A 23983-nucleotide genomic window follows, 5' to 3' on the forward strand; every position below is an offset into this window, starting at 1 on the left:
GAAATAAGAAAAATTCTTATATCCAGTTTGCTTAGAAATGTCTTATTACAAAGTTATAAACCAATATTGAAAAGAAATATGAGATAAGTAAAACACGGAACATAGATGTAGAATTTGGTAAGTCGTTAAATGATGTTTATGTATACGTGTATTCACGGTATTCTATTTTTTCTTATACTATGTTGAATACGATTCAGATATGATTGTTACTTTCTAAACAGCTTTTAAAGTATTTGTTTAATAAATTTTTATGTAACGTTTTTTTATTGATTTTTCTATTATCGTCAGTGTCTATACTTATCTATATTTTACTTATCAGAATTGACCAAATAGTTGTTTGCAGATTACTGCGTATAATTACACCGATTATTCATTTCTGATGTATTCGGATTTTTTTACGGAAATTGCACCAGACTGCACTAGGTTCAACGCAGATTTCCTAAAAGGAGAGTACCACTAGTAGAATATGCTCCCGCAGTTTGTCGGTTAAAACCCGGACACCCTGTATAGCCAGGTGCAGCCAGGTAGATCGATTTCAATTGGTTGATTGTATGCTTTGCATTCTCACATTTCCCCTCATGACCGACGAGTTAATTTATTTGATTCCCCATAAGAATTCCTGGTCTTTTGCTATCTTTAGCGCAGTATTATAACGCCTCGTGTTTGAGGCATTCCAGACATTATGCGCGCTTTGTTCGTGCAAAAAACGGATCAGGTAAGCGTCGGAGGAAAATTATCTGACAAAAGGATGCGCTGTTAATTTTCGTTTTGTGTGCATGTAACACATGCATGTATACTTTCTTTTTTTAGGGGAGGTAGTCCACGGGAGATACTTTCATTAACCAAGCAGGCGATAAAATCGATTGGAATATGGGCGTGGTTGTTTTAACTAGTTCGTGTCGTCAGTGCAGTCCGCTCCGGTATCTTTCCTTGGATTTATCTCCTTGCGAATTCCTTTAGTAATAAATATCTGCTACGCTATAACGGAGAAATGTGTACCACGACGGATGACATGATATTTGTTTTACTGTACTCGCCCGAAGGATCAGGGGGAGAGAAGTAGGCGGAGGGAAAGAGAGATTGTATCTGGAAGCTGTAAAGTGCAAGGGGTATTTATCACTTTGCTAAAGCAGCTTAATGATCCGTATGAACTCGTACCAAAATCCTCGTGTGCAGAACGTGTACTATCCTGCTGTCTAAGAGACATTAACATGCCAAGCGCTACTTGAAGACAAAATATCTATAAAATGTTTTATGAGAGAGAGAGGAGAGAGAGAGAGAGAGGAGTGTTCGTTCAATCAAAAGCTTTATTATAATTTTATGAGAGATTATTTATAAAATTATTTACAGAAATCCGTGCGTTTCAAGAGATAACGTGAAATCAGATTTTAACATTTTGATTCATTATGATTTGTTCGTTCGAAGATTATAAAATCGGAATTTAAATTCACCTTGAAACGTGTTTACTATTTACAAGATGAAACGCCTTTTTATTCTTTTTAACGAAATATTAAATATCGGTTTTCTGATTATCCATAGTACTAGTTAAGTGGTTTTTAAATTAGTTTCCCAATTAGGGCGTTTGGACGATATGAATCCGCGACGACGTGTATATTATTCGCTCCTCACTTTTTTATTTTCTGATTGCGCTGTGATAATATTTCTACGTGAATAAAAACCTTTTCATCCCTCCTCGAACAAATGATTACAAAGCGTTCAGGCGACAGATCAGTATGATTATCGGCATTTGCTCTCACGTATAAAAAATCTGTCTTTATAAAATTTTCCGATGAAATTTCTTAAAGCGAGAGCGATCGCAGGCATGATCAGAAAGTAGACGTGATAAGCTCCGAGGTGCTATCAATAATTCTTCCTTCGAGCGCGAATAAAATTGCAGCCGGTGGCTATGTAATACCCTTTTCACAAGTACATCGTAAGGTGGGCACGATCGCGTTCGATACGCTTTCCACGGGACGTGCATCACATTTGACATGTTAAGCGCGTCTCTTACATTCTACATCATCGATTCATGTCGTTGTCGTTGCTTGGATTCGCCATGAGTTGCTTTAAATTCTCCGTGACGACACGGTGGGTGGTGTGTGGCGTCTCCATTACCGAGGCCCGCGAAAACGCCCCTCCACCGGCCGGTAATTAGTAGAAAATCGAATTCGCTACTCAACGAATCTGCCATTAGGCGCAATGAACTATTAGTGCACTCGCGTTTCAGTGGCGCACCGTTGGTTCCAGCTGGTTCCGATGCATTCTCCCCCGAGGTATCACTTCGCAGTTTCGACAATCAGATTCAGAAAGCATGCAAGAATTCGCCGATGGCCTTTCCCTCGGTCTCTATTTATCTAACTCCATCTCCCGTTTCCCTCGAGCTGCACCTGCCCCTCCCGTCTGTTTTCCCGCAACGCGGCCAATTCTGTTCACGAGTTGTGCAATCGTTTCCTTTCTTGTGATTCTTCTCACCGGCTTTTAAACGGCGCGTACACCATCCTCTCTCTCTCGACTTCCCCCATAAAAGGCTTCGCGAAGAAAATATCCGCAGACAACGAGTAAACATTCAAAGCCTCATCTCGGAAATTGCGCGAAACCGTTCGGAGCAATGCCAGTTTTAGCGTCATGGCGCTGGTCGATATTAGGATGAAGAGCGATCGGAGAGAGGTAGTTTAGGAAATAAGGAAGATAGGAAAAAGCACGGGGAGCGATTTAGGGCGTGCAAGATCTTATCATCGGGAAAAACTGTTTTCCTTCTTACGAATTTTTGCAGTCCATTGCAGCTGCTGCGAAATTATGTCGCGACAACGGATAATCATTGAGATACGTTTTTATTTTTTTGTTTAGTTAATGTAAATTATAGGAGGTAGTTATAGAATATAGAGATAATAAATTAAATAGTGAGAATTTATTAGAGTTGTTACATATAATTATATAATACATTTGTTACATTTTAAATACATTTATATTAAAATTGCACACATATATACACACACACGTGTGTAAATTTAATATGCTTATACATATACATATTACACGTTAAATTGATACATAACATTTTATTTTCATTACAAAACTTTGTGCGATGTAAATTTATTCTTTCTGTATTTGTGAAAAGATACAAGATAAAATATTTAACGTAACTGTTTATGTGATTATAATCATTAATTTACTTTGGGCAGAGCATAATCCATGAAAATAAATCTGAGCGATGTTTCAGCAGAGAATTATATGTAGTATACAATATACAATAAAATATAGGTGATATCGAATTTTTGAAAACAAAACAACTGATGTGAAAATCATAATTAAATTAAATTTTTAAAACATTGAGGATTTTACCATGAAAATTTTAATTTACACATTAAATATGAAATTCATTGTACTTGATATTAAAATTTAAATTATATTAAAATTGCACACACGTATATTACGTTTTAATCTTAACATAAAAAACCATATTATATTTTGTTAAAAGTACATAGAATTACTGGCAAAATTAAAAAAGTAGTGAAAGCATCGAGCGAGTTAAGTATACGAAAGAAACTGAATAGCACATAACACAGAAATGCAAGAAGCCGTAAAGTATAGCGAGGAGATAACTCAGGAGAAAACAGAAGGAAAGAAAACATGCGTGTAAGAAATAATCAAGAATCGAAAGTAGAAAATGTTAAACAAAAATGCGGAATTAAAGAGATAGCTTAATCAGAAAAAGGATTAAAATAAATTTAAAACCGTTGCATACAAATTAATCTAGAAAAAGATAACTGTTAATACATATATACAGTATATTTTACTCCTAATCTCATTAACAAATATATCAATGAAAATTTCAACGGATTAAAAGCTTCGATATATAATAATAAATTTTATTTAAATCCCATTAAAACTCTACTGACTACTGCTGGGATGATTGGAAAGTCTGCATCTAAGATTGTTTGTAAAACCAGGACCAGAGATTCATCTGTAAGACGGATCGATAAGATAAGACTTCGCCAAAGTTCATTACTGACTCCTTCGTTAAATAGAGCAAATACCTTTCTCGTTTTGATAGTAATGAAAAAAACTATTTCATTCAAAAGAAGCCATTCAATTTGCTGAGCGTAATGATGTTCCTTCGACAGATCTTTCTCGACGATCTGCATAGCGCATCATTGAATCAGAATAACTATAAGAATAAATGAATATCAAACTTAACATCACATTCGCCATTAGATATTTCGAAGATGTAACTGTCTCATAATATTAAATGTTGCATATGATCGTTTATTGGTAAATATGAGAAAATTATATTTATTATATATATTATTATATATAATAAATATATTATATTATTTATATAAATATTATATATAAATATTATATATATAATAAATATATATATTATTATATTTATTATATAATTATATACAGGGTGTCCCGGGTTTTAACCGACAAACTGCGGGAGCATATTTTACTAGTGGAAATAAGAAAAAATTCTTATATCCAGTTTGCTTAGAAATGCTTTATTACAAAGTTATAAACCAATATTGAAAAGAAATATGAGATAAGTAACAACGGAACACAGTGTAGAATTTGGAAGGTCGAAGATGTTTATGTTACGTGTATTCACATGCATTCATGTTCACTATGTTGAAACGATTCAGTATGATTGTTACTTTCACAACCGTAGCTGTTAGATTTCAATCGTCGTGTCAACTAGCAATTACTATCAGAATGCCAAAAGTGTTTTCAAATGAGGAATACACCGATATTCATTTCGTGTACGGATTCTGTGACGGAAATGCACGAGCTGCCGTACGAGAGTATCAACGCAGATTTCCTAACAGGAGAGTACCAGATAGATTTAAAGCAACGAATTACTAATTCAGTTACTGAGATGCAACAAAATTTTCAGGAATGTCGTACTGTAACAAATTCTGTACTACGTCGGTGTCTAGCTTGTATCGATGTGCAAGGACAACATTTTGAAATGCGTCACTAAATCATTGCGTAGATAATTTATATTTTTGTGAAAAAATCCGTTGTTACTTATCTCATATTTCTTTTCAATATTGGTTTATAACTTTGCAATGAAGCATTTCTAAGCAAACTCGATATAAGAATTTTTTCTTATTTCCACTAGTAGAATATGCTCCCGCGGTTTGTCGGTTAAAACCCGGGACACCCTGTATATATATACATAATGATTAATTAATATGAATATTATAAACCAATATTGAAAAGAAATATGAGATAAGTAACAACGGAACACAGTGTAGAATTTGGAAGGTCGAAGATGTTTATGTTACGTGTATTCACATGTATTCATGTTCACTATGTTGAAACGATTCAGTATGATTGTTACTTTCACAACCGTAGCTGTTAGATTTCAATCGTCGTGTCAACTAGCAATTACTATCAGAATGCCAAAAGTGTTTTCAAATGAGGAATACACCGATTCATTTCGTGTACGGATTCTGTGACGGAAATGCACGAGCTGCCGTACGAGAGTATCAACGCAGATTTCCTAACAGGAGAGTACCAGATAGATTTAAAGCAACGAATTACTAATTCAGTCACTGAGATGCAACAAAATTTTCAGGAACGTCGTACCGTAACAAATTCTGTACTACGTCGGTGTCTAGCTTGTATCGATGTGCAAGGACAACATTTTGAAATGCGTCACTAAATCATTGCGTAGATAATTTATATTTTTGTGAAAAAATCCGTTGTTACTTGTCTCATATTTCTTTTCAATATTGGTTTATAACTTTGTAATGAAGCATTTCTAAGCAAACTCGATATAAGAATTTTTTCTTATTTCCACTAGTAGAATATGCTCCCGCACTTTGTCGGTTAAAACCCGGGACACCCTGTATATAATAAATATATATATTATTATATTTATTATATAATTATATACAGGGTGTCCCGGGTTTTAACCGACAAAGTGCGGGAGCATATTCTACTAGTGGAAATAAGAAAAAATTCTTATATCGAGTTTGCTTAGAAATGCTTTGTTACAAAGTTATAAACCAATATTGAAAAGAAATATGAGATAAGTAACAACGGAACATAGTGTAGAATTTGCAAGGTCGAAGATGTTTATGTTACGTGTATTCACGAGTATTCATGTTCACTATGTTGAAACGATTCAGTATGATTGTTACTTTCACAACAGTAGCTGTTAGATTTCAATCGTCGTGTCAACTAGCAATTACTATCAGAATGCCAAAAATGTTTTCAACTGAGGAATACACCGATATTCATTTCGTGTACGGATTCTGTGACGGAAATGCACGAGCTGCCGTACGAGAGTATCAACGCAGATTTCCTAACAGGAGAGTACCGGATAGATTTAAAGCAACGAATTACTAATTCAGTCACTGAGATGCAACAAAATTTTCAGGAACGTCGTACTGTAACAAATTCTGTACTACGTCGGTGTCTAGCTTGTATCGATGTGCAAGGCAACATTTTGAAATGCGTCACTAAATCATTGCGTAGATAATTTTTATTTTTGTGAAAAAAGCCGTTGTTACTTATCTCATATTTCTTTTCAATATTGGTTTATAACTTTGCAATGAAGCATTTCTAAGCAAACTCGATATAAGAATTTTTTCTTATTTCCACTAGTAGAATATGCTCCCGCGGTTTGTCGGTTAAAACCCGGGACACCCTGTATATATATACATAATGATTAATTAATATGAATATTATAAACCAATATTGAAAAGAAATATGAGATAAGTAACAACGGAACACAGTGTAGAATTTGGAAGGTTGAAGATGTTTATGTTACGTGATTTACATGTATTCATGTTCACTATGTTGAAACGATTCAGTATGATTGTTACTTTCACAGCAGTAGCTGTTAGATTTCAATCGTCGTGTCAACTAGCAATTACTATCAGAATGCCAAAAGTGTTTTCAAATGAGGAATACACCGATATTCATTTCGTGTACGGATTCTGTGACGGAAATGCACGAGCTGCCGTACGAGAGTATCAACGCAGATTTCCTAACAGGAGAGTACCGGATAGATTTAAAGCAACGAATTACTAATTCAGTTACTGAGATGCAACCAAATTTTCAGGAACGTCGTACCGTAACAAATTCTGTACTACGTCGGTGTCTAGCTTGTATCGATGTGCAAGGACAACATTTTGAAATGCGTCACTAAATCATTGCGTAGATAATTTTTATTTTTGTGAAAAAATCCGTTGTTACTTATCTCATATTTCTTTTCAATATTGGTTTATAACTTTGCAATGAAGCATTTCTAAGCAAACTCGATATAAGAATTTTTTCTTATTTCCACTAATAGAATATGCTCCCGCAGTTTGTCGGTTAAAACCCGGGACACCCTGTATATTATATTATAACTGTGCAATAGATCGCACCGTAAGAAATAAACCTCAATTAGCAATCTAGGCAAGTTAGTCACCGATATCTTGTTTCTCGAATTGAATAGGGCAGTATGTAACATGTACTGCCGGTTGCCATTATGTTACGTGAAGCGACAGGGCTATGTCATGCCGACAATAACAATTTCTGTCACTTACATTAATACATCTCACAAGCGTCTTCCGACAATTTCGCAATTATTAATTAAGCGCTTCCTAAATCCACGTCATTCAACCAACAGCGACTATCCATTAGGGTTTTACTAGTATTTGTAGTGGAAACAAATTGTTGTATGTGGAACGCTGGAAAAACTTAATGTGCATATATAATTCCATTTTTCAACATTCTCAAGATAAGATATCTTTAATCATATTTCGTATATTCTCTAATCGCTGTTTATAATAATTATATGTTTATTATAATTATATATTTAAAAAATCACATTGTTTGAAAAGAAAGCATAATCACGTAATAAATTCAACTGTTCTATTTTAATCTTAAGAAAGATTTTTCCCAATTTCGAAATGTAAAATGATAGCCTTAATTAAAAATCTCTAAATCAATTTTTCCTTGTAATGAATGTCTAATCGATATAATATGCATATACAAATTGTTTTTCTGTCATTTCATATCATAGTCTTAAAGAACAATTTTGAAGAAGATTTATGTATTTATGCATTTTCTGTTTAAATGTATTGCTACGTATATTCTTTACAGGATATTTTGACAAATGCGAGAAGTCAAGTACTTATTCTCGATGAAAAATAGTTGGTCCTGTGAATGTATAAATTCTCAGGATAACTTGACCGGATAAACCAGGCAAACTAGTGTATACGGTCGGAACGATATTTTACATTTCACAGTATCGCATCTACTGGCAATCGTAATAAATATAACATAATTTATATATTTCAGCACACATTGCGTCGCTGCTGATATAAATGACAAATATATAAATATAGCATAGAGCATCACAAGTTAATTTGATACCAAATAAAGTTTTTAGGCATTGAATAATTTAATAATTTTAATCGACAAGAAAATTATTATTCTTAAATTTCTCATTTATCAAGCTTTCAGTTATTATTCAATTATTACTTCAGTCATTAGGAAGTAGTGAATTATTTAAAAAGAGACGTTTCAGTACATGCCACTCATTAATTTCATCCGAACATGGAATTGCACTCATGAAAAAAAAATTTGTTTATGCTCGGGTTTATGCAGCGTAAACGGATTCATGACGGAATCAGTGATAATTGCGTATAAATGATCATTAACGAAGTCGAGGCTATACCAGGTTGATTGAAGCGTTTCGATTAAAGCGATGTCACCGTGATGTCCGCTGCCCAGAACTGGGTGGCGGCGCGGCGTCGTGCGCGATCGATGGAATTCAATTTTCCGCGAGAAAAAGCTCCTCAATCTCGCTTTAGCAGGTGCTTAGAACTTTACGGGGAATATAAAGGCATATATGGGCGAAGAGATTCTATCGTCGCGGACAGACCTCTTCCTTCCCGATTTCGCCGACCAATTCCGTCTACGAGCCGTACCATCATTCGGGAGAACTGCGTTCACCGGATAATCCCTGCTGATAGCTCTTCTTGCGATGGCACTGACCGTTTTTAGGCACCGTAGATCCTTCGGGAAAACATGAAAATGGCTATTGATTGTTACACTCTGTTCCTCTCGCGCTACAAGCTGACCTCTGCATCAACGGTACTTTAGGATATTTTCCTACAAGAGCTTAAGAATTTATGGCACTTTGTAATATTCGATACTTGATATTGAATAACTTTTAACTTTTTCCTTTTGCAAGGAGTGACAAGAATTAAGAAAATAATTGCAGTGAAATTATTAATGCGATAAAATGATGATAATGAGTCAATCCCATTGATCCACTAAAGCATGCAAAAATAATAAACTATTAACTGCACTTATATCTAAATTATGATTAATGTTTCCTGCACCTATTTTAAAGAGCTTTAAATTATAAATATATATTTTCACAATAATTCCTAGAATATTAATTAAAATATTCCGTATTGCATTTTTTAGATAAAACATAGGATGATAATAAATTTAATAATAATACCTTTGAGGAATTGGTTTGTTTTAAAGAATGTAATAATAAATGAAAAACCACAGGATTTTATTCCAAAAATTAAGTTTTGTTTCATATCTTACCTGTCTTACGTATGTTGCTCCATTTAATTTCTTGAAGATTTCAGGAGGTATTTTACTACACCCAGTGGGGCTATAGTATATAGTATAAGCTTTTCCCTGGTGCCTTTAATATTTACGTTTTTCGAATCCGGTGCTCGCTCTCTGACTGAATTTAGGGTTTCCCGTAACCTTCTATGTCGTGCATTCGCTTGCGAAAATATTATTTTAAATCTTTTCATAGAGAACAGTTAGAATACATGATAAAGCTGGCAATGGCATATATTAATGATGCTTTCCACATGCGCTTGTTGCAGCATTTTACAAAATACAAGTCCATTAAACCAACAGGTTAATGGCTATCGACCACGTACAAATGACACGTAAAATATTTCCTCGTTAAGATAAAAATTTCCAATCCAATTGCAATGCGCAAATAACGAATTATTACGAGCGAATAAATCTATTATTTGCACTTAAACGCTATAAAAAGTGACCTGCGTTTACCCGCTAATATTACACTGCTGCAGAATTTAACATCATATGTCAGTATTATATAGACATAACGTGAATATAAACGTAAAATATGAATATAAAGTAAAGTATAAATTATAAAAATAATTAAGTAAATATTAACAATAAAAAATCGTAGATAATGATGGAAAATACTTTGATTGATTTATGCCGTATCGATTGTTTCATTTCAATAAAGAAAGCTTGCAAAATCGACAAGAACTTGTGCTCTGATACATACATGTGTCTCTAATTGATAGTAATAATTCTAATTCAAACTATATAATTTATATGTATATACATATAATTAATTTATAACAACAAAGATAAAACTACAAGAAGATAAAAGATGCAAACGTGCAACCAGAGAGATGCCATCATGTGAAATAAGAGAGTTAATCACATTTGGCTTCCCGGTCGTTCTTTCATCCTATTTTCCAGCGTTCCGCACTGGAAGTTTCTCCAGAAAAATTTTTCCCTTCATTTACTATGCAAATTTCTCAGTGCTTTTTTTCTCTCTTCTTCCGGTACATACATCCGTACATACAAATACATTACGAATGTTTCATTCCACTGTTTGCAAAACAATTTGTGTTTGTGCAGACGCTGCCCATGCATTAAATGCACAACGTCGTTCCGATTTACTCAATAAAAAATAAGTTTGCCACAAGAATTTCATACATAATTTTCAGTTTAATCTTAGTTTCATTTGTGTCTGTCGATTTTAATTTTATTTTTTTCAGTTAGCTACTAACTTTTAATCAGTTCTGATTTTCCACGCTTTTAGCCGGAATTACGCTCGGAAGTGCGTATCTGCACACCAGAGCCAGAGCCACAGAATCACGCTGCGTCTCTTTAGTCTGATACGCTAAAATGCGCAATAAAGGTAACTATCGCGACATTTCGCTCCGGCGACCGATTCGTCCGCTCGGTTTTACAGTCCACGGACTTCCGTCCGGCGAAATGCGAAAATGGATACCGGCCAAGTCGTATCAGCGTGAAATATTTTCTTACGTAGATACATCTTCCGATCGACTTCACGGGATATTTCTCTACGGTATATTTCATCTGCGAGCAAACATCACCGGTTTATACTGCGCGAGGGATGCGAAACGACTGCCGAACTCGGGTTTGGTCGCAAGTAACATGCGGCAACGTGCAGAAAACATAATCATGTAATTTCAATTTTTACATTTATTACACGCAATCATTTGCAATATTAAGATCCGCTGCGGCGTCTTATAATACGTGGAAAAATCGATTCGAGTGACACCAAATCCGCGCTTTTGACATGAATATCCCGTTCGTTTATAGATAGCAAATGTTTTATGTACACCCACAGAAAAGATTTCTGGACTTAATGCTATCACTCTTTAATCTATCATAAAATAAGATCGCTATAGCGACAATCATATTTATTATTGAAAAGAAGCATATTTTAATCTTGAATAGAAAATTCGAAAATCTAGATTCAAATAATCTTCGTGCTATCTCATTCATTTTCTCAGAAGGATTTAGATACAAATTTCTAGCAAGTTCAAAATATTCTTGATTTCAGAATATTGTCAGATCTAAAAGACATCTTATTCTATTCTTCTAAGAGAATTTGTAGAATCTGCACAAAACGGCCAATATTATGTGTTGCAATCGAAAATCGGCAAAGTGTTTCTGTTATTTACAATGAATAAGTGCAAAAGATATGGAAATGTCTTATCTCGAATCTTATTTCTCAAGTAAGTATATTGTATATACTTACTTACATTTCCATATCTTTTAATATTTCTTGTAGAGTATCGCACTTATTCATTGTGAATAACAGAAACGCTTTCCCGATTTTCGATTGCAACATATAAATATTGGCCGTTTTATCGGAATAAAGGACGCAGAAGCGCCGAGTCGACGAGCGACTGTGAGAAAATGATGCGTCGACATGGACAAAGCCTACTATAAAGTGGCGCTAATATCAAATTATTCTACATACAAGAATATATAAGCATAAATGTGTACATGTTACTCTTGTCTCAAGACAGTAAGACAATCTTATTTAATTCGAGAGAGAAGAATAGAAATTACTGATTTAAATTAAGAATTGTCTTATTTTCATATTTTTTATACTTGTAATACGATTAAATTAGTCGAGAATATTTTTCGTCTTGTTATCAGAAATCCTTTCTGAGGGTGCACGGATTAATCGCGATGTAATCATTGATTATCACTTGGCCTTCCATTTTCATACTTACCATTGGCATCGATCATAACTCCAAGCTTGTTTGATTAAACTGTTTTGTCCTCCTGTTTTGTTTAGACATAGTTTACGCGATTACGTGACCAGTGTCTTTTATAACTGGTACACGACGATTGTCAACCCTCTCGCTACACCCACAGGAAAGATTTCTGGACTTAATGCTATTACTCTTTAATCTATCATAAAATAAGATCGCTATAGCGACAATCATATTTATTATTGAAAAGAAGCATATTTTAATCTTGAATAGAAAATTCGAAAATCTAGATTCAAATTATCTTGGTGCCATCTCATTCATTTTCTCAGAAGGATTTAGATAAAAATTTCTAGCAAGTTCAAAATATTCTTGATTTCAGAATATTGTCAGATCTAAAAGACATCTTATTCTATTCTTCTAAGAGAATTTGTAGAATCTGCACAAAACGGCCAATATTTATGTGTTGCAATCGAAAATCGGCAAAGTGTTTCTGTTATTTACAATGAATAAGTGCAAAAGATATGGAAATGTCTTATCTCGAATCTTATTTCTCAAGTAAGTATATTGTATATACTTACTTACATTTCCATATCTTTTAATATTTCTTGTAGAGTATCGCACTTATTCATTGTAAATAACAGAAACGCTTTCCCGATTTTCGATTGCAACATATAAATATTGGCCGTTTTATCGGAATAAAGGACGCAGAAGCGCCGAGTCGACGAGCGACTGTGAGAAAATGATGCGTCGACATGGACAAAGCCTACTATAAAGTGGCGCTAATATCAAATTATTCTACATACAAGAATATATAAGCATAAATTTGTACATGTTACTCTTGTCTCGAGACAGTAAGACAATCTTATTTAATTCGAGAGAGAAGAATAGAAATTACTGATTTAAATTAAGAATTGTTTTATTTTCATATTTTTTATGCTTGTAATACGATTAAATTAGTCAAGAATATTTTTCGTCTTGTTATCAGAAATCCTTTCTGAGGGTGTATCGTTTTCTATATTATATTTTCATATTGTATATACTTACTTACATTTCCATATCTTTTAATATTTCTTGTAGAGTATTGCACTTATTCATTGTAAATAACAGAAACGCTTTCCCGATTTTCGATTGCAACACATAAATATTGGCCGTTTTATCCGAAAAAAGGACGCAGAAGCGCCGAGTCGACGAGCGACTGTGAGAAAATGATGCGTCGACATGGACAAAGCCTACTATAAAGTGGCGCTAATATCAAATTATTCTACATACAAGAATATATAAGCATAAATTTGTATATGTTACTCATGTCTCGAGACAGTAAGACAATCTTATTTAATTCGAGAGAGAAGAATAGAAATTACTGATTTAAATTAAGAATTGTTTTATTTTCATATTTTTTATGCTTGTAATACGATTAAATTAGTCAAGAACATTTTTCGTCTTGTTATCAGAAATCCTTTCTGAGGGTGTATCGCGACGCTCTTCACACTCGGCACACACGTTTTTCTTTGTGGTAAGGGGTAAGAAATATGTGTGTGCACGATTATCAAGGGGAATCCGAACGTCTTTGGAGTCTGCGATCAATTCCGGTCACGAACCCTACAATCATCTCGCGGCACAGTCGTCGGATTATTCTGGCTGACGGCGCTTCTTGGTGGCTTTCAGATGGTCCGAGTCGGGCGGAAGTACGTACGGTAGTTACGGGACGTTATTGACGTGCCACAGTTACTGACCGTCTCACGTGTGCGTGCGTGTGTGTGCGTGTGTGTATTTCGCAGTTACTGGCCGTTACAAGTTTTCGTTAGTTACTATCCGCTATGAGCATCAAGTACGTACTAATAGTTGTCGACATTGAGTGGTTTATTGACGTCACCAACTTTATACCGCCTAATTTGGCGTAGGCTAGGGCTGATAGATGTGCATCTCGCTCTATCTCCCATGGGGTGTCTGTAATTAATCGTAGTATGTGCGATGAGAGGACTGGGTAAATTGGAGTATCCGTCGTTTAAGCTTTTAAGCCTCTATCACGCGATAAAGTGATCCTGTGAACGCGAAAGTGCAGATTTTACGGCAATATCGTAACTGACACGAGGAAGCTTGAAAACATGAAAATTTAAAAATTTTGTTATAGATTTTGTGCACACGGCGATAGAGATCTCGATAACACAAAGATAGCATGCAAGCTTACAGAAGTCCTCGTAGATGCAGCGATATGTTTTTACAAAGAAACGAATATAAAATCGCATAGCTGCCGGAAACGTAACACGTACATTCGTGACAGAATAAAACTTTTTGTATCAGAAATGTTATTAAAATTGCAAATATTGTAATAAAAGCCAGGCGTTTGTATAAAAATCTGGGAAATTTTTATTTTTATAGGAAAAAGCAGTATTTGTTAACTTAATCAAACATTCATAGAAACATAAAAATTTTATTCGCAAATTTGTACGTCTCATACGTACCTACACAAAGACACACATATACCCACATAAAAGGGGAAAAACAAAAATGATTTTCCCATTATGCTATATTGTCTGTGATAACCGTTATACCAAAAATTTTCCGCAGACATGTTGATACCATGGAATAAAACGAAATAAAACAAAAAATATTCCAATATAGAACATTTGACGCTGCATTTATTACCTGCTATTTATTGGGTTGGCCAAAAAGTAATTCCTTTTTTTTTATATAAATAAAAGGCGAATGTTTCATGGGAAACAAAAACTTTATTAAACAATATATTGTCCATTTTGTTTGATTATTTTTTGCCATTTTTCAGGCAACTTCATGATTCCGCGCTCAAAAAAGTTCTCATCTTTTTCAGCAAAAAACAATTCCAACAACGATTTGATATCCTCATCAGCAGTAAAGGTTTTACCATTCAAGGCGTTTTGCAAAGAACGAAACGAATGGTAATCTGATGGTGCCAGGTCTGGCGAATGTGGTGGATGTGGTAACACATCCCATCCAAGCTGCAACAATTTTTCACGAGTGACCAAACTTGTACGTGGTCTAGCGTTATCATGGCGAAACACAACACCTTTGCGATTCACCAATTCTCGACGTTTCTGTTTGATGGCAATCCAGTTGACGACAGTATACGTCTGAATTAATGGTTTGATTCCTTGCAAGCAGCTCGAAATACACAATACCTTTACAGTCCCACCAGACTGACAGCATAATCTTTCTTTGGTGAATATGTGCTTTTCAAGTGCTTTGAGCAGGTTCATCACGCTTGCTCCACGATCTTTTTCGTTTGACGTTGTTGTAGACGATCCATTTTTCGTCGCCTGTTATCATACGTTTCAAAAATCGATCATTTTCCTCGCGTTTCAAAAGAGAATCGCAGATGTCAATACGCTTAGTGAGATGAATTTCTTTGAGCTCCTGTGGTACCCAAATATCGAGCTTACTAATGTATCCAAGTCGTTTTAAATGGTTTTCAACACTCGATTTCGATACGTTAAGATTCTCAGCAATCTCTCGTGTCGTTAAACGCCGATTCGAATCGGTCAGTGCCTTTATTTTGTCATCATCAATTTCGATTGGCCTTCCTGAGCGTGGTGCATCTTTCACATTAAAATCTGCAGATCGAAATTTAGTAAACGAATTTTGACACTGCCGCAGCTTTAAAGCATCTTCGCCATATACATGAGATAACTTTTTATGAGCTTGCACAGCGTTTTTCCCTTTTCGGAAGTAATAAAACAAAATACGACGAAAATGTTCTTTTTGATTTTCCATTTTGAAATGGACGGCAAACAAACAAATGTTAACGAAATCGTGTGCTTTCTTTTTTTAAAACAAGCTTGAACTGTGAGTTGTTAACCTACATAATGAATTTGCGGTTTAGAATAAAGTTAGTTACATTTGAAGACATGTATGTCCATCTATTGGAAAAAACGCAATTACTTTTTGGCCAACCCAATATATATTAATATAATATATAATATATAATATATATAATATTGGGTTGGCCAAAAAGTAATTGCGTTTTTTTATATAAATAAAAGGCGAATGTTTCATGGGAAACAAAAACTTTATTAAACAATATATTGTCCATTTTGTTTGATTATCTTTTGCCATTTTTCAGGCAACTTCATGATTCCGCGCTCAAAAAAGTTCTTATCTTTTTCAGCAAAAAACAATTCCAACAACGATTTGATATCCTCATCAGCAGTAAAGGTTTTACCATTCAAGGCGTTTTGCAAAGAACGAAACGAATGGTAATCTGATGGTGCCAGGTCTGGCGAATGTGGTGGATGTGGTAACACATCCCATCCAAGCTGCAACAATTTTTCACGAGTGACCAAACTTGTACGTGGTCTAGCGTTATCATGGCGAAACACAACACCTTTGCGATTCACCAATTCTCGACGTTTCTGTTTGATGGCAATCCAGTTGACGACAGTATACGTCTGAATTAATGGTTTGATTCCTTGCAAGCAGCTCAAAATACACGATACCTTTACAGTCCCACCAGACTGACAGCATAATCTTTCTTTGGTGAATATCTGCTTTTCAAGTGCTTTCAGCAGGTTCATCACGCTTGCTCCACGATCTTTTTCGTTTGACGTTGTTGTAGACGATCGATTTTTCGTCGCCTGTTATCATACGTCTCAAAAATGGATCATTTTCCTCACGTTTCAAAAGAGAATCGCAGATGTCAATACGCTTAGTGAGATGAATTTCTTTGAGCTCATGTCGTACCCAAATATCGAGCTTACTAATGTATCCAAGTCGTTTTGAATGGTTTTCAACACTCGATTTCGATATGTTAAGATTCTCAGCAATCTCTCGTGTCGTTAAGCGCCGATTCGAATCGATCAGTGCCTTTATTATGTCATCATCAATTTCGATTGGCCTTCCTGAGCGTGGTGCATCTTTCACATTAAAATCTGCAGATCGAAATTCAGTAAACGAATTTTGACACTGCCGCAGCTTTAAAGCATCTTCGCCATATACATGAGATAACTTTTTATGAGCTTGCACAGCGTTTTTCCCTTTTCGGAAGTAATAAAACAAAATACGACGAAAATGTTCTTTTTGATTTTCCATTTTGAAATGGACGGCAAACAAACAATTGTTAACGAAATCGTGTACTTTCTTTTTGTAAAACAAGCTTGAACTGTGAGTTGTTAACCTACATAATGAATTTGCGGTTTAGAATGAAGTTAGTTACATTTCAAGACATGTATGTCCATCTATTGGAAAAAACGCAACTACTTTTTGGCCAACCCAATATGTTTAGCCCGCGCGATATGTTTCGAATGCGTGCGGTCTCTCCTTTGATTCCGGAATTAATGTTTCTAAAGTAATAGCTGCGTAAGCCAAATTAAGATACGAGTCATTAATGCAATAACAGGCACTGTGGGTTGCGAAGCGAGCAGCAGTAGTTACGCACAGTAGTTACTGTTTGTATTCTACGGACGTATCAGTAGTTGCGCATCGCCATGTCGGACAGTAGTTACTAACCATTATGAACGGACAGTGATTACAGTTCATTATACATACGAACAACAGTAGCTGACTGTTATAGCTAACAGTTGAGACAGCTGCATTGAAACTACCAATTATCGTATTATATGAAAAAAATATTCTCGTCCGCAATCTACAAAAGTAAACACACTGAAATTTTAAGTTTAATTATTAGGTGTACTGAAAATAATACGAAAGTTCCTTAATTAAAAATTGTTATAATATATGTACATTATATTTTAATTTCATTTTTTTGAATACAGTCCAATTCTTTTTAGTACTTCAACATTTAGTAAATTCTTTTTATAATAAAATAAAACATTTGGGTCTAATTAGCGGATAAACCTGGGCTTCCAATGACACAAAATATAGAAATGTCAAAATACCTTCAATGATAATACAATCGTTCGACAATAATTTTAATAATAATTATGCAATAATTATCATAAAGCTTATATAATAAACGCAGCTATGATGCAAAATTCTCAGAACTCTTTAATTAAACATTAGAAAAAATTCGTACATTATTTAAAAATTCTTACATAATTTATGCGATTTGATTAGAATCGAATCTTCTATTTTAAGCAAGCAAGATGCTTTACTTGATTATCGTTCAGAGATTGAACACATAGACTTAAAGTAGCCTAAACTAAATCATTAGAGATAAATCTTATTCTAATTTTATGTACCACTTTCACGACTACCGAATTAGTTTGACTAATAAAATTTTCCGTTGACTCGCAGGTGTCGTGGATCAAGCGGAAGAACGTACAGCAGTTACTGACCGTAGGACTGACGACGTACGCCAACGACGAGCGGTTTCAAGCAATCCATTTCCACCACAGCGAGGATTGGACTCTTCAAATAAAATACGTCCAACCCAGGGATGCCGGACTATACGAGTGCCAAGTGTCTACTCATCCGCCCACGAGTATATTTCTGTTTCTTGAGGTTGTTGGTAAGCATAAAATGTTATTACAAAATTTATATATGTACATTCTCGTTATTTCACAATCTCTCAGTTTCTTGTTGTGATTTATAATTTATTATATTATTTTTGCATTTCTTTATTATTTTATATTATTCTAAAAATGTTTCATTATTTATTTCGACTGGTATTTAATGAACTTCGTTTAGTACATAAACTTGAATAGCTTGAAATTCATTTTATTTCATGTTCATAATTTATATCATTGTTACAAGTAAAAATTCATGTGAATGCGTATACACATCTATAACAATACATTCTATTTTCCCATTATTTCATTTTACATGTTTTTTTTTATGACAAAAGACCTTAATCACAACGAATAGGTTGTTGAAACAAGTAAGTTTCATTTAGAAACAGTATTATATTGTTTTACATTAAAGGATAGCTGTATCGCATAAAAACTCTTGTAAATTATTTTTTCCATGTTCTCCCTTTCAGATTATTAACGTTTCAGATTGCAACCATAAACGAGCGACTCCAGCGAATAATGAAAAATTATTTCTTCCAGCGAGAAAGAGTTGTTAGCCGGTATCTCGTATTTTTAGTATTCCTCCACACGCTTTTCTTATTATGGTCCCCCTACATATTTAACTCACGTATTATACGAAATAAATATGTACGACGCGGCGCGAGGTGAGACGCATAATGCGTGCGCAAACGTGTGAAAGGAAAAGGACGTAAGCTTTCCTGCGGTCATACGTGTACAATATATACCATATCTTAGCTTTCTACGAAGAGACGAAGAGCATCGCGAAGAGCATTACAGTGCCGGGAGAATACCGCAACGCTTTTGTCCGCGACGAGAGTCCATCCATGGGCGTACGGTAAGGGCTCTTTCACGTCGCTCCTAATGCCTACTTGGTGGTCCCGACAATTCGTGCGTTCTGCACATTCCCCAAAGATTCCTCGCGTATCTCGTCTACCCCGCGAGTCACCCCGAAGAGTCAAGATTTCGGCATTTACGCCTGGTGTTTCGCGCTCTCAGGGCGAGGAGAGCGCCGTCACTCGACGACAGGCCGAGTTCTTATTTAGATTTTATTAGGCGCACGGTAGTGCCACATGTGAGATCGATAACGCGAAAATACTTTCCGTTGTCGCGTCGCGGGAATTTCGCGAAATACGCTCTCAACACGACACGACACGACGGCGGTCCCGCTCGGTGCACGCGCGCCAGCCAGCCGCATATTTGCATTTAGATTCGGCTTTTTCCGGCGCGCATCTCTTATGCGCGAGGCTATCTAATTTCCACGGGATTTCGGTGCCCTTTTTTCGACGTCGCGCGCGCAGTCGGTACTATGCGGTTTCACCAGGCTTTTCCCTTAGGACGCTTTCGATATTTATCCCTTTCACCAAGTTTCGAGCCTCGACACTCTTCCTCACAGTTGCACGTAACACGGAGAATCGTTCCGAGCAATAAACTTGCAAAGTGCTACTAGCGTATGCTAACATCGATTCTCCGACGCTTACATGACTTTTGATAATCAGCGCTTTCGAAACGAGTCAATAGGATCGCGTACACAGTCGGAAATGTTTATTTCATTGCTTCAGAAAAATATTTCTGAGGTAAAATAGAGATGTTTATTGATCTATATTCTATAACGATAAATTCAAATATTACACTTTCTGCTGTGTTTTAATACCGTCTCCTGTATAAAGCTTATATTGTGTCAACATTAATATCTTGTTCCATGCCGACAGATATTGCTTAGAGCAAACAATATTTTACGAAATTAATCTCGTGGAAATCTTTTTGTGTATGCAACAAGGACAAAATAAGCATAAAGTACAACTAGATTAAAATGTAAAAGATGATCCTTTCGCTTGGACGAAAATTTTTATAGGATAATATCCTGTCTTCTGTTATGTCCAAGCAGAAACACAATTTATCTAACGCCTTTTATCACACTTGTAATCAGGATTTATAATCAGCAATTATATATTTTTATTAATTGTAGTAAAATATTATTTATTTCCTCTATAGAAAAAAAATGCTAAAACATTTCAGAAATTGTATAAAGGTTTTTTTTATTACAATAAAAATGTAACGTGATTAATATCACTTTTCAGGAATATTTTATTGCAAGCACGTTTTTTTAGTTTATGGTTAATATTAATTTTCATTGTCATATGTAACAATATCTTATTTTGATATTTTTCTGAAAGGAATATTTTAAAATATTCTTTGAATTTTGTAGTTTACTTGTATTACTTTTTCCACATTTTTGTTTCTCCTTATTATTTCTTGTTGAATTACATTCACGTACATGAGACTGCCTCACTGCTTCTTACATATTTATACGTTTAATCTAGATGCCTCGGATATATTTCTGCTCACGTGCTATTTCTCCCGTCCTTAACACCTCGAAAGACAAGAGTAAAATCAATTTCAGAAATTGAATACGACAAACAGATTGCATATTAATCGAACTGAGTATATATTAGATTGATATTATTGTACAAGATAAGTTGTTAAGAATTAATACTAATTGTTTTTAAAATAGAAAAATTAAACGAACGAAAACTGATAAATACAGCGCAAAAATATCGGTCTCGATTCTTGAAATCTTGTTTACTTTTGTAATGACAATGTAGATTATAATTGTCCGAAAAATCTGCTTTAATAGTTACTTGTGTTCATTAACTGGTAAATTTAATCGAATTAATCAACGTGCTCTAATTACTGCAATAGTACCGTTTATAAATAGAAAGGTGTAATAACGTTATTTATGCAGCATACAGCGCATACAAATTATAACAAAGATATATGCATTTATATTCTATTTATTACATTACCTTCTTATTATTTGTTATATATTTATTTTTATCCGTGTAATATACGTATCTAGATAACATCTCGAGAATCAACTTATTTTCATAAGACGAATCGCTTGCGCTCTGATTACGCTTTCTCGTTTTATGTACCCGAGTTAATTTATGCCAAGCTGTTTATAATGTGTACTTTAATTCCTGACAGTACATATTTTATGTATGCAGCACCGTAACTTTCTCGAGATGTGTTTTTGCCTAGGACGCCTTGGCACACTACACGTAACTAAGATCTTTTCTTACGTGCTTTGAATATTTATGTTTTTCAGCATAAGTGTTCTCGTGCTCAGCGAAATTTAGGGCATTTCCTCTCATTACTGATCTCCGAATCGCATCAAAGCTCTGGAATTGGAAACATAATCCAGATAATAGATATATTTCAGTTAGTTCTAAACCAATGTTTGTGGCATTTAAATCGTATTTCTATTCTCTATTAAACTTTAATAAAGTTACGTAAAAATAAGGTCAATCAATTTTATTTCATTTTACTCTATTTTAGATAGCGCGGAATATGAACAATTTGGATCAATTTAGCACATGTAATATTTAATTTTGTAACGGGAGAGAGAGTGGTGTATTCTGTCATTCTAAACTAACTCTGCCGTATATGTAAACGGTTATGCGAATAAACTATAGTCATGCATCTAATCAGATCATAATTGCCATGGATATGTTGACTCATAAAAAAATGGAATAATCCAAGAGCGAATGCCTAAACATCGGCGCGCAAGTGAATGGAAAAGATGCAATTGAGGTATTAAGAACGGGAACTCGGAGGGAAAGGTGAATTTAATGAAGGCGGCGAGTCGGACGGAATCCGGAATATAACTTTCGAATCAATATGATCGTGATATTGTCTTTGAAATGAAGATAGTTTTAAACTCGGCCTTAATGAGCTCTCATTAAAATACAATCGACGCGCAGAGCGAGACGTGCGCTCTCACTCTCGCTCACTCGCGCACATTTGTTCTAACTCCGGGAGTATTGCGCCCTTAGAGAATCACCCTGGCCCTTCTCCCGGCGGAGCAATTCCAATTTTGATCACCCGATAACGGCACATCGTCCTTAAGCTTCCCGAGCGCGTCCGCCTTTGCGCGAGCGCGATATTATGTTCCGCGGTACTTTATAAGCTGCCCAATTCCCCGCGCGTAACATTTCGAATTTCTAATTTACATGGGTTCTCAGTTTCCCATTTAATTATGAGCGCGTACACAGTGAAAAATAAAATGTTAATTTTAACATTTTTTGCTTGTCCCAGAAAGTCCACTCTAAACTTTAAGTTAAAGTAACTCATTCGTCATATCATTACTTCTTAACAAACTAGAAATGTTAAGTAATTAACACAATATTTTACATTTAATTTTGTTATTGTAACTTTAAGTGTGATGTAAAAATAACATACAAAGTAATTGAAAACTACACAGTAAAAAATAAAATGTTAATTTTAACATTTTTTGCATGTCCCAGAAAGTCCACTCTAAATTTTAAGTTAAAGTAACTCATTCGTCATATGTTACTTCTTGACAAACTAGAAATGTTAAGTAATTAACACAATATTTTACATTTAATTTTGTTATTGTAACTTTAAGTGTGATGTAAAAATAACATACTAAGTAATTGAAAACTACACAGTAAAAAATAAAATGTTAATTTTCACATTTTTTGCATGTCCAAGAAAGTCCACTCTAAATTTTAAGTTAAAGTAACTCATTCGTCATATGTTACTTCTTGACAAACTAGAAATGTTAAGTAATTAACACAATATTTTACATTTATTTTTGTTATTGTAACTTTAAGTGTGATGTAAAAATAACATACAAAGTAATTGAAAACTACACAGTGAAAAATAAAATGTTAATTTTAACATTTTTTTCATGTCCCAGAAAGTCCACTCTAAATTTTAAGTTAAAGTAACTCATTCGTCATATGTTACTTCTTGACAAACTAGAAATGTTAAGTTAATTAACACAATACTTTACATTTATTTTTGTTATTGTAACTTTAAGTGTGATGTAAAAATAACATACAAAGTAATTGAAAACTACACAGTAAAAAATAAAATGTTAATTTTAACATTTTTTGCATGTCCCAGAAAGTCCACTCTAAATTTTAAGTTAAAGTAACTCATTCGTCATATGTTACTTCTTGACAAACTAGAAATGTTAAGTAATTAACACAATACTTAACATTTATTTTTGTTATTGTACCTTTAAGTATGATGTAAAAATAACATACAAAGTAATTGAAAACTACACAGTAAAAAATAAAATGTTAATTTTAACATTTTTTGCATGTCCCAGAAAGTCCACTCTAAATTTTAAGTTAAAGTAACTCATTCGTCATATGTTACTTGTTGACAAACTAAAAATGTTAAGTAATTAACACAATACTTAACATTTATTTT

The 23983-nt window shown here is 34.4% G+C and overlaps 1 protein-coding gene across 1 annotated transcript in view; it reads left to right on the forward strand.

Moving 5' to 3' along the window:
• Positions 1-23983, forward strand: part of LOC105286206 — a 167997-nt gene that overhangs the window by 137872 nt on the left and 6142 nt on the right. The window contains exon 4 of the mRNA XM_026974830.1: positions 18507-18720. Within this exon, the coding sequence (XP_026830631.1) occupies positions 18507-18720 (214 nt within the window). The remainder of the gene's footprint in view (positions 1-18506; positions 18721-23983) is intronic.

Source organism: Ooceraea biroi, chromosome 14 (assembly GCF_003672135.1).
Source record: "Ooceraea biroi isolate clonal line C1 chromosome 14, Obir_v5.4, whole genome shotgun sequence".
Lineage (NCBI taxonomy): Eukaryota > Metazoa > Arthropoda > Insecta > Hymenoptera > Formicidae > Ooceraea > Ooceraea biroi.